We start from the raw sequence: 14,997 nt of genomic DNA, 5'->3' as shown, positions 1-14,997 counted from the left end.
GATGGCATGGTATCTACTGTACATGGAAACTGTTTATTGTAACCTGATTGTAATCCTGTACTCTATATATACGTGAATATAAGTTGGACGAGGCATGCAATCAGCAGCCCGTTCTTTCCCAACTTACAGAGACAACAATCAATCTCAGATAGCGACCTCAGAGAGACTCACGGAAGAGCAAAAAATAACAAGGGAACTTATACATATCACGAGGCCTAGAGTGGACACGGTTCTCACTAGAAACGCCACACAGATCACCGCATGATGAAACTACTACTACGTGCACTCTATGATCCGTACCAGCAAAATCCTAAGTAAACTTCTAAAAGACGACGGAAAGCCAAAGCGGCCGGCCGTTCCTTGGCGAAATAGTTCTGGCGCCCCAGATCAGATCCCTGGGAACACACGTCAGGCCCGAACCGCCCGTCTTACCTTCGTGAACTCGCGGACCCAGGCATGCACGATCATGCCTCAGATCAGCCCCGTGCCAGAACACAGCAGAGAAACTTTTAATGACCCACGGGCCGCCGCTAAGCACCGGTGGAGGTTTTAGCAAACCTTGGGGTCAGGGTCAGAGTTACCTGCACTTTAGATACATACGTACACGTTTTCTTTCCATGCATTAATATTGGTTTTGTATATATCTATCTTATACAATATACAAAAAATCAAATGTGTGTGTTTAACAGTTTTTAACAAATATGTGATCCACATTTTTTTTCCGAAATATGCAATGAATATGTTTTTCAAAAATTTGTGATGAACACTTTTTTAGAAATATGCAATGCACAGTTTTTCAAGTACACGGTAAATACTTTTTAAATACAAAAGAACATTCTTTAAATACGTAGTGAATATGTTTTGAAATATACGTTGAATATATTTTGAAAATGCGGTTTACATTTTTTAAATACACGACGAACTTCAGATATGTGTTGAACACTTTTCAAATACAAGATGAACATTTATTCAAATATGTGTTGAACACTTTTTCAAATATCTGTTGAACACCTTTTCAAGTACATGATGAACACTTTTTTGAGTGCACGATGAATCTATTTTTTCAAATACATGATGAACTATTTTTCCATACGAGTGTGGCACAAAAACACTTCCCGCCGGAACTTTTTTTCTTCATCCTCCCACCTTCCTCATGTTCTGCCCTTTCTCGCCTCCGTTTCTTTCATTCCACTCTCTACCTCTACACCATATCTCTTCCAAGACAGGTTACATGGTTGGCTTCTTAAAAATAAAAATTGAAATTGATCTTTTGAAATAGTAGGAACAATTTTTTTAAATAGTGAAACCGTCAAAACCAGTTTTTCAAATAGTGGAATAATGTAATGTTTTATGAAAGTAATTTCAAAGATAGTTGAAACAAGTAAAAGAAAAAGACAGTTCAAATTCTTCTTGTTACGGATTCAAATTTATAAAAAAGTATCAAAAACAAAGTTTAGTTTGAAAGATATCAATCATTCAAAATATGGCAACAAAATCAAACGCATGTAATTTAAATGGGGAGAGAGAATACGTGCAGAGATCATTCTCTGAATCTTCAAGATAGACAACAAATGGCGAGTGCTCTGAACACGGGGCCAGCCTGAGAAGGACGAAAGAGATAAGGAGAAAATCATGACACATTAATCAATAGCAATCAATGGATACTGTAGATGAAAAGTGTAGAACGTAATGATCAAATGTGTAGACAAATGACCGAAATCGAACGAACACTAGATCCAAACAGATCCATCGAAGACATGCACCGACAGGATCTTGAGAGATCCGACGAAGACTACTCTCATATGCCTTCCGATGATGCTAGAACATGCGACAACAATAAGCAAATTATCAACAATAAATAGAAGATATTGTCTGAGAAAGAGAAAAGAAAGAAGCAAATAATGAAACGTTAAAAGGAAGAAGATGCAGAAGAAATGCCTCATGACGTGTCAGCGGCACAAAAATATGAGAAAATATTCTAAGAATCAATAGGAGAAATAATAAATGAAAGATCGTATATTTCATTTTTGAGTTGGAAATATAGTATCATTTGAGATTGACCATAAAATAGGAGGAAATAATGAAACATTAAAAATGGAGAAACATTAATTAATTAAGACTAGTAATATGGATAAGAAAGACGCTTGTCCGATGCCTGCCACCTATAGCCCCGATTCATACACAAAATTGCTTTGATCACTAGTACGAAAAATAGGATAAAGTGGAGAGTGCTTCAGTATTCCTTCTCCTCTTCCGCGCCTGTTTCTTCCCCGCAGATTGCTTGGTAGCGAAGGCTTTGCTGAGCCGTAGCCCGCAGGCATTGTGCTCAACCTGCTCGCCCCTTCGCGTGGTCGATCTGTGCTCTGTACTCTGTAGTTATCGCCAGCGCCGCCGGCGAGTCGGGAGCCAACCCTGCTGTGGAGTTGGAGGAAGGTGAGTTCCAGTCCTCACCTCTCTTGTCTGGGTACCATGCATCCTCGGAGCAGTCGGAGGGCTACGTCACGGGTCCAGAGGAAGGGGAGAGCTCCCGCGCGGTGGCGGCTCTCCTACACAGCCCGCTGAAGCGACGGCATGAGCTGTGTGGCGCATGTGGCCCATTGGCGTTCAGGTCAACATCGGACAAGGGGCTGTGCGGGTTCTTCTGCGCCTAGGCCGACGGCTCGCCCATGCACTTCTTCGCCTTCTTCGACGGCCAGGGCGACCCCAAGGTAACCTCCCCTCTCCTCACCTAGTCGTTGGTTCACTTGGCCAGACTACGAACCTTCCACGCCATATCCAGGTCGAGTACTTGACACATGTGCACCCTACCTTACACGTTTGATTTGCTTGGTACGTAGCGGTGCAGCTGTCAGCCCTGTGCAGGGAACAGATGCACGCCATCTTGGTGGAGGAGCTCGCCGGCCCGGAAAATGAAGAAGAGGCGGAGTGTCATGCGTGGGAGGCGGTGCTGAACCGGAGCTTCGAGCGGGCGGACGCACTAGGGATGGGGTTGTCGGAATCGGGATGGCCCGTCATGGGGTACACTGCCGTGGTGGCGCTTCTGGTCCGCGGTAGCATCCTGGTGGCCAACTGCAGCGACTCCCGCACCGTGTTATGCCGTGCCTATGATGCCATCCCGTTGTGAGAGGACCAAAGGTGAGATTAATCGCGTCATGCGCATTGTATTTTTCTCCTTTGGACAAATTTTGAGCTTGATGAGGAGTGGATACAGCTGGAGCGGGCGGACGAGAGGGCGCGCGTCAAGGCGTCCGGAGGCAAAGTGTGGAGCTCCAACAACAGGCATCTGCGGGATTGGGGGGCTTGCCATGTCGCGGGCTTTAGGTACGTACGTATTACTATTGTATCAAAGGCGTGTATAGTTTGTTTGGTTCTTATGCACACGCTTTGAAATATGCGGTAAAGATTTTTGAAATACACGATGAACATCAAATATGTGTTGAAAACTTTCTCAAATACAAGATGAACATTTATCAAATATGTGTTGAACACATTTTCAAATATTTGTTGAACATCTTTTCAAGTACATGATGAACACTTGTTTGAATAGACGGTGAATATATTTTTTCATATACACGATGAACCTTTTTTTCCATACGAGTGTGGCGCAAAAACACTTCACGCCAGAACATTTTATCATCATCCTCCAGCCTTCCGAGTCTTGTGCCCTTTCTCGCATCCATTTCTTTCTTTCCTCTCTCTACCTCTACACCGTCTCTCTTCCAAGACAGGTTACTTTGTTGGCTCGTAGAAAAAATTAGTATCACGTCCATTGTAGGGGGGCACTAGTAGAAAAATGGTCTAATGTGAGACACATTAGTGTGGGTTTGAAGTTGGCCCGGCACTAAAGGCACCATATGCATTAGTATCGGTTCGTGTTGAGCCTTTAGTACCAGTTCGTGCCACGAACCGGTACTAAAGGGGTAGTGGCAGGCTGGCGCCAGGCCGGGTCCCCACGAGCCCCTTTAGTACCGGTTTGTGACACAAACCGGCACTAAAGGTCTAACCAATAGTACCGGTTCGTGCCACGAACCCACACTAAAGGGGACAAGCCTTTAGTGTGGGTTCGTGACACGAACCCACAATAAAGGGGGCAATTTTCATACTCTAACCCCCCCTTATCGCCATTTCAGTTTTGAAAAAATCAAAAGAAAATGATAAAAACTTCAAAAAATAAAATCCTTCGAGAGGTAGTTATATTACTACATCTACTAGTTAGGAAAATTTGAAAACTTAAAATTGGACATGTTTTGCAAAAAGTATAGGGAAGATGTAAAACGGCTATAACTTTTGCATACGATGTTGAAAAAAACGTATAATATATCAAAAAATTCAGCACGAAAATCCGCATCCAATGGAGACCGCCTACGGCCTGTTTGCAATTTTTTAGAATCCTCAAATTCCAAAAGGAAAAAAAGATATGGTCAAATTTCAGTTTTTTTAAAAAAAATTGGTTATATCTGGTCAAACTACTTATTCAAGAAGTATTAATGTTACTACATAATTATTCAAGAATATTAGTGTTACTAAATAATTATTTCAATTTTTTGAATTTTGGTCAAATCTACTCAAAATATGGTCAAACTGTGGTCAAAGTATGGTCAAACTTATTCAAGAAATATTAGTGTTACTAAATAATTACTGTTTTTTAGAATAATAGTTTCAAACTCAAACGGTGAAACGTGTGACCTAATGCTCAAGCTAAACTGCTAAGGGTTAATAGGATTGATAGCTTACATTTGTCAGGAAAACAACAAGTGTAGACTTAGAATGTAGGGGGAATAGAACTTCGAAGTTAAGTGTGCTCAGGCTGGGGGGGGGGGGGTGAGAGGATGGGTGACCGGCCGGGAAGTTAGGCGATTTGGAATGAGTGATCCACACTTGAGTAGTTAAGAGAGGTGATTAGAGAATAAATCATCAAATAATTCAGAAAAAATAAAAATAAAAAAAATCAAATTTTTTTCCAAAGGTCCCCCATACCAGGGCGCGAGCTCACGCCACGTGGTGGCACTTTCGGTTCGTGTCGAACCGGTATTAAAGGGGGGGGATGGAACAGACACTAAAGGCCCTTACGAACCGGTTTTCAAGCTCCGTTTTCTACTAGTGGGGGAGCTACACGCGTTATATCAAAACGGCTTAAACCTCCATTTAACAGTTGAGCCCAGTATATATACTAGTATAACGGCCGTGTGTTGCCACGGGCTCTTCAAAATTTATAATCAGTATCTTTCATTTATCATCCCCTCATATTGGGTGATTATGGGGTGCTCTAATTAGAAACACAACAATCAAATATTAGGAAATTTCACCGAACGAACAACAACGAATAATACGATATCTATCAAACGAATAAAACGAGGTCATATTTTTGGTCCGTCATGCACTTCTGTTGAAAAGTGCCTATCCCTTTTAGAATCAACCCACTGTTTGCTCGCACGCAAAAAAAAATACATCTCTAAAGTGGGGAACCGATCAGTGCCAAAAAGAACTCAAACTCCTATCCAATCTCGACTTCGTGCTCTTCCACTTCCATTGATAAAGATGGGATGTCAAGGGTTTCATCATGATGACCTCGAGCAGCCGCCGACATCCCTCCCCACATCTACCCCTACCCCCTGCTGCCGCTTGCACTGTCCTTGCTCCTCGAGGGAGCTAGGGACACAATGTTCTCTAGGATGGGCATGACCAGATCCACGAGGAGGCCACATTCTTCCACGGGAACCCAACCAAGCACCACCCTTCGCAACCATCCAATCCCAGCCTAACAAAGTCAAGACCCGCCATCGATCCACAAATCAGGCTCGCCGCATCCAGGTTCACTGCAAGTCTGCGACGAGTCTGTAGTCGACATCTTGACTTTGGCTATCCCCACGGAAGAATCATCGGATCCTGCTTACTTTTACCATCACTTCGTCTCTTCCCAAGGCAGCGACACCACCCAGCCAATCACCACCACCGCTTGCGGCTTGCCTACATAAAATCATGAGAAATCCCCACGGCGGTGCTGTAAGATCACCTTGGCGACCTCGACAGTGACCGACTGGTCTAAGATCTAAGCTAGCCGCTCTTTGTAGAAACCAATAGAAGTAGGCATGTGACTCAGATTTGTTCTTTGGTGTGCATGCGTTTCTTGCTGCCCACCAGCTCTTGTCTACAACTCGCCTATCTCTGTACCAGCTCTTGGTCTACAACTCGCCTATCTCCATTCTCGAGATGACCAAGCTCGATGCGCAAGCCGCATACGTCTGCTAGAGCTATATCCAGGCCCTATGATTTTTGGATCACTGGCACTATGGGTGCCAGGACCGGAGTCGCCCTCATACACCAAGTGGATCAAGGAGGCCCACCACCTAGACTCTACATCGCAACATTTTGTGTTTTCCTATAAAAAGTAAAGAACCTTCTCTAATAAACGTAAATATAACCTTTTGGTTTTATAGTCTCAACTTTCCTACACTCCAATACCAGAAGGATTTGTTGGTTTTATTTAATGACCTTCTTGAATGTCATTCACGTAGAAAGGTAGTAATACAATCTGTGATATTAAGGCAAATTATTGGTCATATTAAAGTGCAAAAGGCCCTATAGGAGTCAAAGCATGACTTTTATGGTTATACTGTAATTTGCAAGATCTGAGATTTATGCAAGTGTACAATTAGAGAAGAGCCAATTAAATAGATTTTCACATTCAGAATAGTACGATTAGCAGTAGCACTTCAATTTTTTCATGTTTGATCAGCTTGCTAGGTGGGTATCACTAAGCATGTTGGAACGATGAGCATAACCTAACTTAGTTCAGTACGTGTTGCTGCAAATTAGTTCAGTACGTACGAAGCTGTTGCTAATTTCAATGCCTGGCTGTTGCAAGTTTCTAATGAAAAAGTACTTCAGGTCAAAGGTCAGGGAATATACACTTTTGTTATCATGGTTGTTTCCTTATAGTGAACAACTTTGATCACCACTTCAGCAGCTACTATCTATAAGAAGACATTAGCTAAGTAGATACAGGCAAAGAAAGCATGTAGGCAAAACCAGAATTAAAACATCCTTCTCAATGGAGCTCGTGCAGTTCGGAAGACCCTAATCATCGATGAGGGACCCCTCCGATGGTAGCATGGCGTGACAATTGCCGTCAATGACGACACCCAAAGTACCTTGCACAATCCATCGATCCAGTTCGGAACGATCAAGCACATACCTTGCAAAGTGATGTGGATCTGAAGCAGAGGTGGGAAGGTAAAGGCTCAGGTGAGGTGGAATGACACGTTGATATAGACGTGCACGCATGAGAATAAGGCGGTGCCCAGGATGGATCTCCATCGGAGGAGGCCGGATCCGCTGGGGAGGAGGTCGCTGTAGTACCTGCCATCTGTGCGATGGATCACGGGGCTGGCACGCAGGGGGAGGGGATAGGAGGGAGCGGGTGGGCTAGAGCGCAGATGGCGGGTGCCCCCGACGACGGCTGGGAAGGACGGTGGAGGAGGTGGATGAGGATGGCGGCGGCGGCGGTTGCGCCTCGTCCGCAGCCGTGCTGGTGGTGGTCGATGCGAGAGCCGGATGGCGTCGGCCAGAATCAGGCAGGGGCAACAAAGATTTAGAGGAGAGAGAGAATGGAGGCGATGAGCGATGGGAGGAAGGGCCACTGGCGATTGGGGTGGCCTCAGATCCGCCCTCCGTGGCCGCCTATTTCATGGGACGAACACCCGTGCTCACCGTCGGGCTCGCCTTCGGCCACTCCCTCGCCGACATTCACGACGTAGAGCCCCTTCCTCCGATCCCATTTGCAAGGGAGGCAGCGCCATCCTTCATCGCAGAGAACGAGTCCACACTGAGATCCCAACCAGATCGTGATTGCGCCTCCCCAAACCGCAGCGGCACATCCCACTCCATCAACGACCAACCTATATGAGGCGGAGGGTCAGTGTATGACGCGAGCGCCGTCACCATGGACGTGGGGGACGCCGTAGGTGGGAAGGAGGCGGCGACGGCGTCTGTGTCAGGAAGATCGCACGACGGCGGCGTGTTTACTCGAGGGGATCGAGAGGAGCTGCGTTTGGTGCCGGGTGGGTTCTTTGGTGCATGCGTGGGGCTGGAGATTGTGATAGGTGATCAGGTGAGGGCGTGCCATACCTGGATCGATAGCCTTACCATACCTGGTGGTAATTTAAATTTATTACCATATTCGATATTTCCCGAGTTATGGCCTTACCATACCTGGATTGATAGCCTTTGGGGTAATTTAAATTTATTACCATATAATTACCATATTCAAAATTTCCTGAGTTATGACCTTACCATACCTGGATTGGTTTATTACTATACGTGGATTAATTATGATTTATTACTATACGTGGATAGCCTTACCATACCTGGTGGTAATTTAAATTTATTACCATATTCGATATTTCCCGAGTTATGGCCTTACCATACCTGGATTGATAGCCTTTGGGGTAATTTAAATTTATTACCATATAATTACCATATTCAAAATTTCCTGAGTTATGACCTTACCATACCTGGATTGATTTATTACTATACGTGGATTAATTATGATTTATTACTATATGATTTATTACTATACGTGGATAGCCTTACCATACCTGGTGGTAATTTAAATTTATTACCATATTCGATATTTCCCGAGTTATGGCCTTACCATACCTGGATTGATAGCCTTTGGGGTAATTTAAATTTATTACCATATAATTACCATATTCAAAATTTCCTGAGTTATGACCTTACCATACCTGGATTGATTTATTACTATACGTGGATTAATTATGATTTATTACTATATGATTTATTACTATACGTCGATAGCCTTACCATACCTGGTGGTAATTTAAATTTATTACCATATTCAATATTTCCCAAGTTATGGCCTTGCCATACCTGGATTGATAGCCTTTGGGGTAATTTAAATTTATTACCATATAATTACCATATTCAAAATTTCCTGAGTTATGACCTTACCATACCTGGATTGATTTATTACTATACGTGGATTAATTATGATTTATTACTATATGATTTATTACTATACGTGAATAGCCTTACCATACCTGGTGGTAATTTAAATTTATTACCATATTCAATATTTCCCAAGTTATGGCCTTGCCATACCTGGATTGATAGCCTTTGGGGTAATTTAAATTTATTACCATATAATTACCATATTCAAAATTTCCTGAGTTATGACTTTACCATACCTGGATTGATTTATTACTATACGTGGATTAATTATGATTGATTACCATAAATACGTTGGGTATTGCCGGTCAGACGAGAAAAGAGAAAAACCGGTGGGAGGGGCTGGTGGGAGGTGGGACAAAGAAAAACTGGTTGAAAATAAACCGGTTGAAAGTGGGGGGGACTATTCAACCAATTCGTCCATTAGGAGTAGAGATGGTGGTCTACAAACAACCGGCAACGTAACCCACCTATATGTATAGAGTCTGGATGTATTGTTCCCGGAAAAAAAAGAGAGAGTCTAGATGTACTGTTAACAAGTCGATCTTCTGTGATCTTGTCGAGCACGACGAGGCCCCATCTGTCGTGGCGGATCAGATTTTTAGGAATCGTCTCACGTCTGCTTTGGTAGTTGACTGAGAAGCAGTGACGGCGCATATATCTGGCGCTAGCCGGAGCTCTAGGATCTTGAGCAAAACAGGATCTAGCTAGCTAGGGCGCATACATACTCACCGGTCAGTAGTTGCGGAGGTGACGAGGGGTGCTCCAACGCTTCCCTGGTGGCGACGTCCTCCAAGGCTGCCCTTGCGGCAAGGTCTTGTGCCTGGATGAGCGTGCGGGAATCGGACTCTGGCGAGCTGAACTCGGCGCCGCCTACAGCAACGGTGGAATGGAACCTTGACGCGTGGTCAGGGCCCTCGCGCCGGTCGGTGTAGGCCGGCGTCGCCCACCACCACTGCTGGCACATGTTGTTTAGACTGAGCTTGTACATCGTCGATCGCGTCGTGTAGGAGCGGGCTAGATCAGAAACATGAAACGGCGATTGAAGCTCGGAAGGGAAGGGTTTCCTCGGGGCTTCGATCTGATCTTTTTTTAGAACGAAGGCTCAAGGGGAGCCCGGCTTTGAATTAACGAAGCCATCAACCGGCCAGGATTACACAAGGCCACCAAGCGATAACGACCGAAAGATACAATGGAGCTTAGTGAACAGCTAACAATGCAACACACACTAGAGCAGAAAGAAAAAACATGGAGAGCCCTGCTAGTAATGTCGAAGCCTACTGCACATAGTCAACAGAGAGAGGAGCAACAGAGAAGCCTCGATGATCAGCCGAAGACCAGAGAAAGGTGTGAACTGTCTGAACCCAAGGGCAAGGGGAGAACATCGCTCCCAATGCCGAAGAGGAACCCTTTCCTCTCGCCTAGGCTCGAAGGCGCCGCACCGCCGGATCGTTGGAGCTCACCCGAGAACTAAAGCAGATGCCAGCCGGATCCCCATCGCAGACAAGTTGCACAGCCCTCGCCACGCCGCAGGCACACACCACAGCTGCACTGCCACCTCTCTTGAACAACCAAGAGCAGAAGGATAGCCGTCGGGAGGTCGCCGAAGAAGAAAGCCGCCGAGACCAAGAGGGGAGCAGGGGAGCACCAGGTCCCGTTCCATGGCCGCAAGAAGGACTCTTGCAGGAACGAGCACCCTCCACAGAAAACGCAGCAAAGCACCTCACCGCCACCTTCCTCGACGACCCAGCAGGCTTGCCCGTCGATCCCCTCAGGTGGCCGCGAGGGGGGGCTGGGATTGAGGGTGTGGCGGCGCGGGGGAAACCCTAGTCGCCCCCGAGTCGCCCTCGGGAGGACGACGCGAGGGCCGGTGTCGGCTCCTACGTTCGCCCCCACAATAGCTTTTTTTCTGCTTCGATGTGATCTGCCCGTAGCAGCGTTCCTGCCGGCGTCGTGTGCACTAATTGGACGCGCTAGCCAGCACTACCGCGTTTCTTTCTTTCTTTGGATTTGGAAGTTTGCTGGCACATGAGTAGAGTCGTGGATCATGTATGCGAAAAAAATTCAGATTTTTTGAAAAAGAATCAGTTTCTATTTTTTTTCTGAATTTACTATTCATAACAGGTGCGTGTGTCGAACCATGCCCCAGACAAAATTCATGTTCATTGAAAATCTCGAAATTTTAAAATTTCTCGAGCTGGACTGAGGTACGTATTTGGAAAGTGTTAAAAGAAAAGCATAAAAAATGGGAAACGACAGAAATAAAAACCTTCCAGTTTTACGGCATTAATTGGAATTGACAGGACCCAACATGCGTTCAACGGTGGAACGGCACCCTAAATTACGGAGGTGCCCACACGCCTCATCGAGGTGCTACACATAATCAGAAAGTTCAGTGGCGTCCCTCAATTATGTCGAGGAAGGAGATCTCTCCAACGTGTTGGCAGCGCCCCTACTACGAGCTGAAGCGGCAGCGGGGGCAGTATGGCCAATGGCTTTCGGGTCGACGTCGGAGCTTGTGCAGGTTCAGCGGAAGATGATGGTCATTTCTATGCATAACTGTTTTGACAAATATATTTTTTTTATACATGATGAACTTTTTTTTCCATAGGAGCGTGGCGCAAAAACACTTCACGCCAGAACTTTTTTCGTCTTCATCCTGCAGACTACATGATACATCAATTAAATTAAGAGAGAGCAGTAGAAAATACCTTCTCCATTCCCCTGATCAAAAAGTGTCCACCAGAATAAAAAAGGCAGTCACTTTCCCTGAGTTCATGCAACCAAGATAAATTTGAATTAACCATAACTGGAAGGTGACCAATAGTAGCCAGATGAGTTTCATCCACAAGAACTCTCTTGTACCCAAAAAGATCATTCTCTGTTTTAGACTTGTCACTTTTCTCCATAGAATATATTTGTTAACAGTTTAGAGCACGTCGGTAATTGCTGACTCAGTGACTACAACACCTTAATGCACAAATATGAGTATCCGATATTGATGAGGTAACTTCAAAATGCACATACCGTGAGAAATCTTATCACATAGTTCATATAAGTAAATTAACATATGAACACAACTGTAGAGAGATGTTTTGCAATACAATAATCCTTGTATTGATGGGGTGCTGGTGCACGGTATATATAAGTACAGGGTAGGCCTCAACCTCAACTATACACAACTAGGAGGTGGGCCACAACACGTAATACATGCAACACAAAATACAACTCAACACCCCCCGCAGTCGAAGCGTCGCAAGATACACAGAGACTGGACCGAAACTCCTCGAAGACGGAAGTAGGCAATCCCTTAGTCATCACATCAGCAAACTGTTGCGACGTCGGCACATGAAGAACCCGAACACGGCCAAGGGCAACCTGCTCGCGCACGAAGTGAATATCGAGCTCAATATGCTTCGTACGGCGATGGTGCACCGGGTTGGCGGAAAGGTAGACCGCGCCGACGTTATCGCAGTAGATAAGAGTAGCTTTATGAACATCACAAAGCAACTCCTGGATCAGCTGACGGAGCCAAGAGCACTCAGCCACGGCATTAGCCACGACGCGATACTCTGCCTCGGCGCTGGAGCGGGAGACCATGGGCTGCCGCTTTGATGACCAAGAGATCAACGAGGGCCCAAGGTAGACGCAGTAGCCGAACATGGAGCGTTGAGTGTCGGGGCAGCCAGCCCAGTTGGCATCCGAGTAGGCCACGAGGTCGGTGGAGGCGGAGGCCGTCAGGGTGAGTCCCAAGGACATGGTGCCACATATATAACGGAGAATACGCTTCACCAAGGTCCAGTGGGAGTCATGCGGGGCGTGCATGTGGAGGCACACCTGCTGAACAGCATACTGCAGGTCGGGTCGAGTCAGCGTCAGGTACTGTAAAGCACCAACAATGGAGCGATAAAACGCTCCATCGGACGCGAGAGACCCCTCCAGAGCAGAGATCTTCGCCTTCGTGTCGACGGGTGTGGGCGCCGGCTTGCAGTTAAGCATACCGGCATGCTCCAGGAGCTCGTGGGCGTACTTCTGCTGATGCAGAAAGAAGCCGTCAGGCCGGCGGACCACCTCGATGTCGAGGAAGTAGTGCAGGGGCCCCAAGTCCTTGAGGGCGAACTCAGCACGAAGAGGAGCAGTCAGCCGCTGAACTCAGCACGAAGATCCCTGCCGCCACCTTCCCCTGCACCCGCCCGGGCTTTGCCGATGGCCGTCTCTGGTGGCGGCGAGGGAGGGAAGGGGGACGAGGTGAGGCGGCGCGATGAAAGATCAGATCGCCCCCAATGCGCCCGGGAGGCAACACGAGGACCACTTGGGAGGGAGGGCGTCATGGGCTATGTCAGTTTGATCAATGAGTAATCAAGTTTTTTCTCCAAAAGAAAAGAAAATAATAAATGAAAGATACTCCCTCCATCCCATAATATAAGAGCATTTTTCACAGTAGAGTAGTGTAAATAACACTTATATTATGGGACGGAGGGAGTCGAAGATAATGATGCTAAAATATTAAAAACGAGTAGAAATTAATTACGAGTAATAAATGGACAAACATGTGTCTGTCGCCTGCCGCCGTGTAGCCACAATTCCATATATGGTGCCCGTTACACAAAACTGGTTCGCTCCCAAAGACCATATTTCTTTTCTTCTTCATCCCCCAGCTTTCCTCCGCCCCTTGTGTGTTCGTTTCTTTCCCACAAGTCTTGCTTGGTAGCGAATTCTCTGCTGCTTTAGGGCCCTCGCCTATTCTAATCAATATGCTCCCTTCAGTGATCGTCGATCTGTAGTTATGGCCAACGCGGGTGTCAACAATGTTCCCGCCGCCGGCAAGTGGGGAGCCGCCCCAGCCATGGCCTCTGTGGAAGGCGAGGCGCAGTCCCCACCGCCCTCGTCCGGGTACAACACATCGTCGGTGTCGGAGGGGTTTCTGACAGGCACCGAGGAAGGGGATGGATCGGGTGTGGTGCTGGCGCCCCTGCTGCGGTGCTGCCAGCTGAAGCGGCGGCGGCGGCGGCAGTGTGGTCCCTCTCTTTCCGGTCCGCGTCGGAGTGGGGGATGGATCCGCGAAAGGGTATGGAGGACACCATATCGCTGCGCCCGGGCCGATAGCTACCCCATGCACTTCTTTGCCATGTTCGACGGCCACGGCGACCCCCAGGTAACCTTCCAAGCCACCTCCAGGTCTAATGGTCGGCACCATCCACGCTCTTTCCGCTACACCTTTGATTTGCTTGCTACATCGTTATGCAGTGTCGGCCCTGTGCAGGGACCAGATGCACGTCATACTTGTGGAGGAGCTGGTAGGCACGGTAACAGACTACCCGAAGGAGCACCCGGAAAAGGCTGACGAGGCAGAGCGTCGTGCGTGGGAGGCGGCGCTGAAGTGGGATGGCCCATCATGGGGTCCACCCACCATCGTGGTGGAGCTCCTGGTGCGCGCCAGAAACCTCATCGCCACCTGTGGAGACTCCCGCGCCGTGCTCTGCCGCGCTGGTAACGCCTAGCCACACTCCGAGAACCACAAGGTGATATTAATCGCGTCATGCGTATTGCCTTTCTCTCCTTTGATATCGTCTGGCTATACGAATTTGAGCTTGATGCATAGATCTAGCTAGAGCCGCTGGTTGGGATGGTACCGGGAGAAGAAGTGTGCACCCCCGCAGACGGGCAGCTGCGCGTGTGCGGAATGCTTGCCATGTCGTGTGGTTTGGATACAAGTTGTTCCGAGGCACACTCATACAACAAGTACTCCCTCTAGAAGAAAAGATAAAAGTCGTTTAGATCTCTTATATTTATTTACGGAAAGAAAGAAGTATTGCCTAAGCCTGGCATGGGACGACCTTGCGACCACAGTCAGAAATCGTTGCAATAAGGAACGGGCCGAGCGACCACAGACAGACAAGAGACAACAATCAATCTCAGACAGGGACCTCAGAGAGACTCACAGAAGAGCAAAAAATAACTAAGGGAACTTACACATATCATGAGGCCTAGAGTGGACACGGTACTCTCTAGAAACGCCACGTCCGCTAC

The 14,997-nt window shown here is 46.9% G+C and overlaps 1 protein-coding gene across 1 annotated transcript; it reads left to right on the top strand.

The window, feature by feature from the left end:
• The first annotated feature begins 2,666 nt into the window (after positions 1–2,666).
• Positions 2,667–3,124, top strand: LOC147957294 (protein phosphatase 2C 53-like). Its single transcript, XM_087531635.1, has 2 exons — positions 2,667–2,708; positions 2,846–3,124. The coding sequence occupies exons 1-2, from the start codon at positions 2,667–2,669 to the stop codon at positions 3,122–3,124; spliced, it is 321 nt and encodes a 106-aa protein (XP_087387761.1).
• The last annotated feature ends 11,873 nt before the right edge of the window (positions 3,125–14,997 follow it).

This window comes from Triticum urartu, chromosome 7A, assembly GCF_056163025.1.
Source record: "Triticum urartu cultivar PI428250 chromosome 7A, HENAU_Tu73, whole genome shotgun sequence".
Classification (NCBI taxonomy): domain Eukaryota; kingdom Viridiplantae; phylum Streptophyta; class Magnoliopsida; order Poales; family Poaceae; genus Triticum; species Triticum urartu.
Note: the sequence above shows the minus strand (reverse complement) of the source record. Positions and strands in the feature narration are given on the sequence as shown.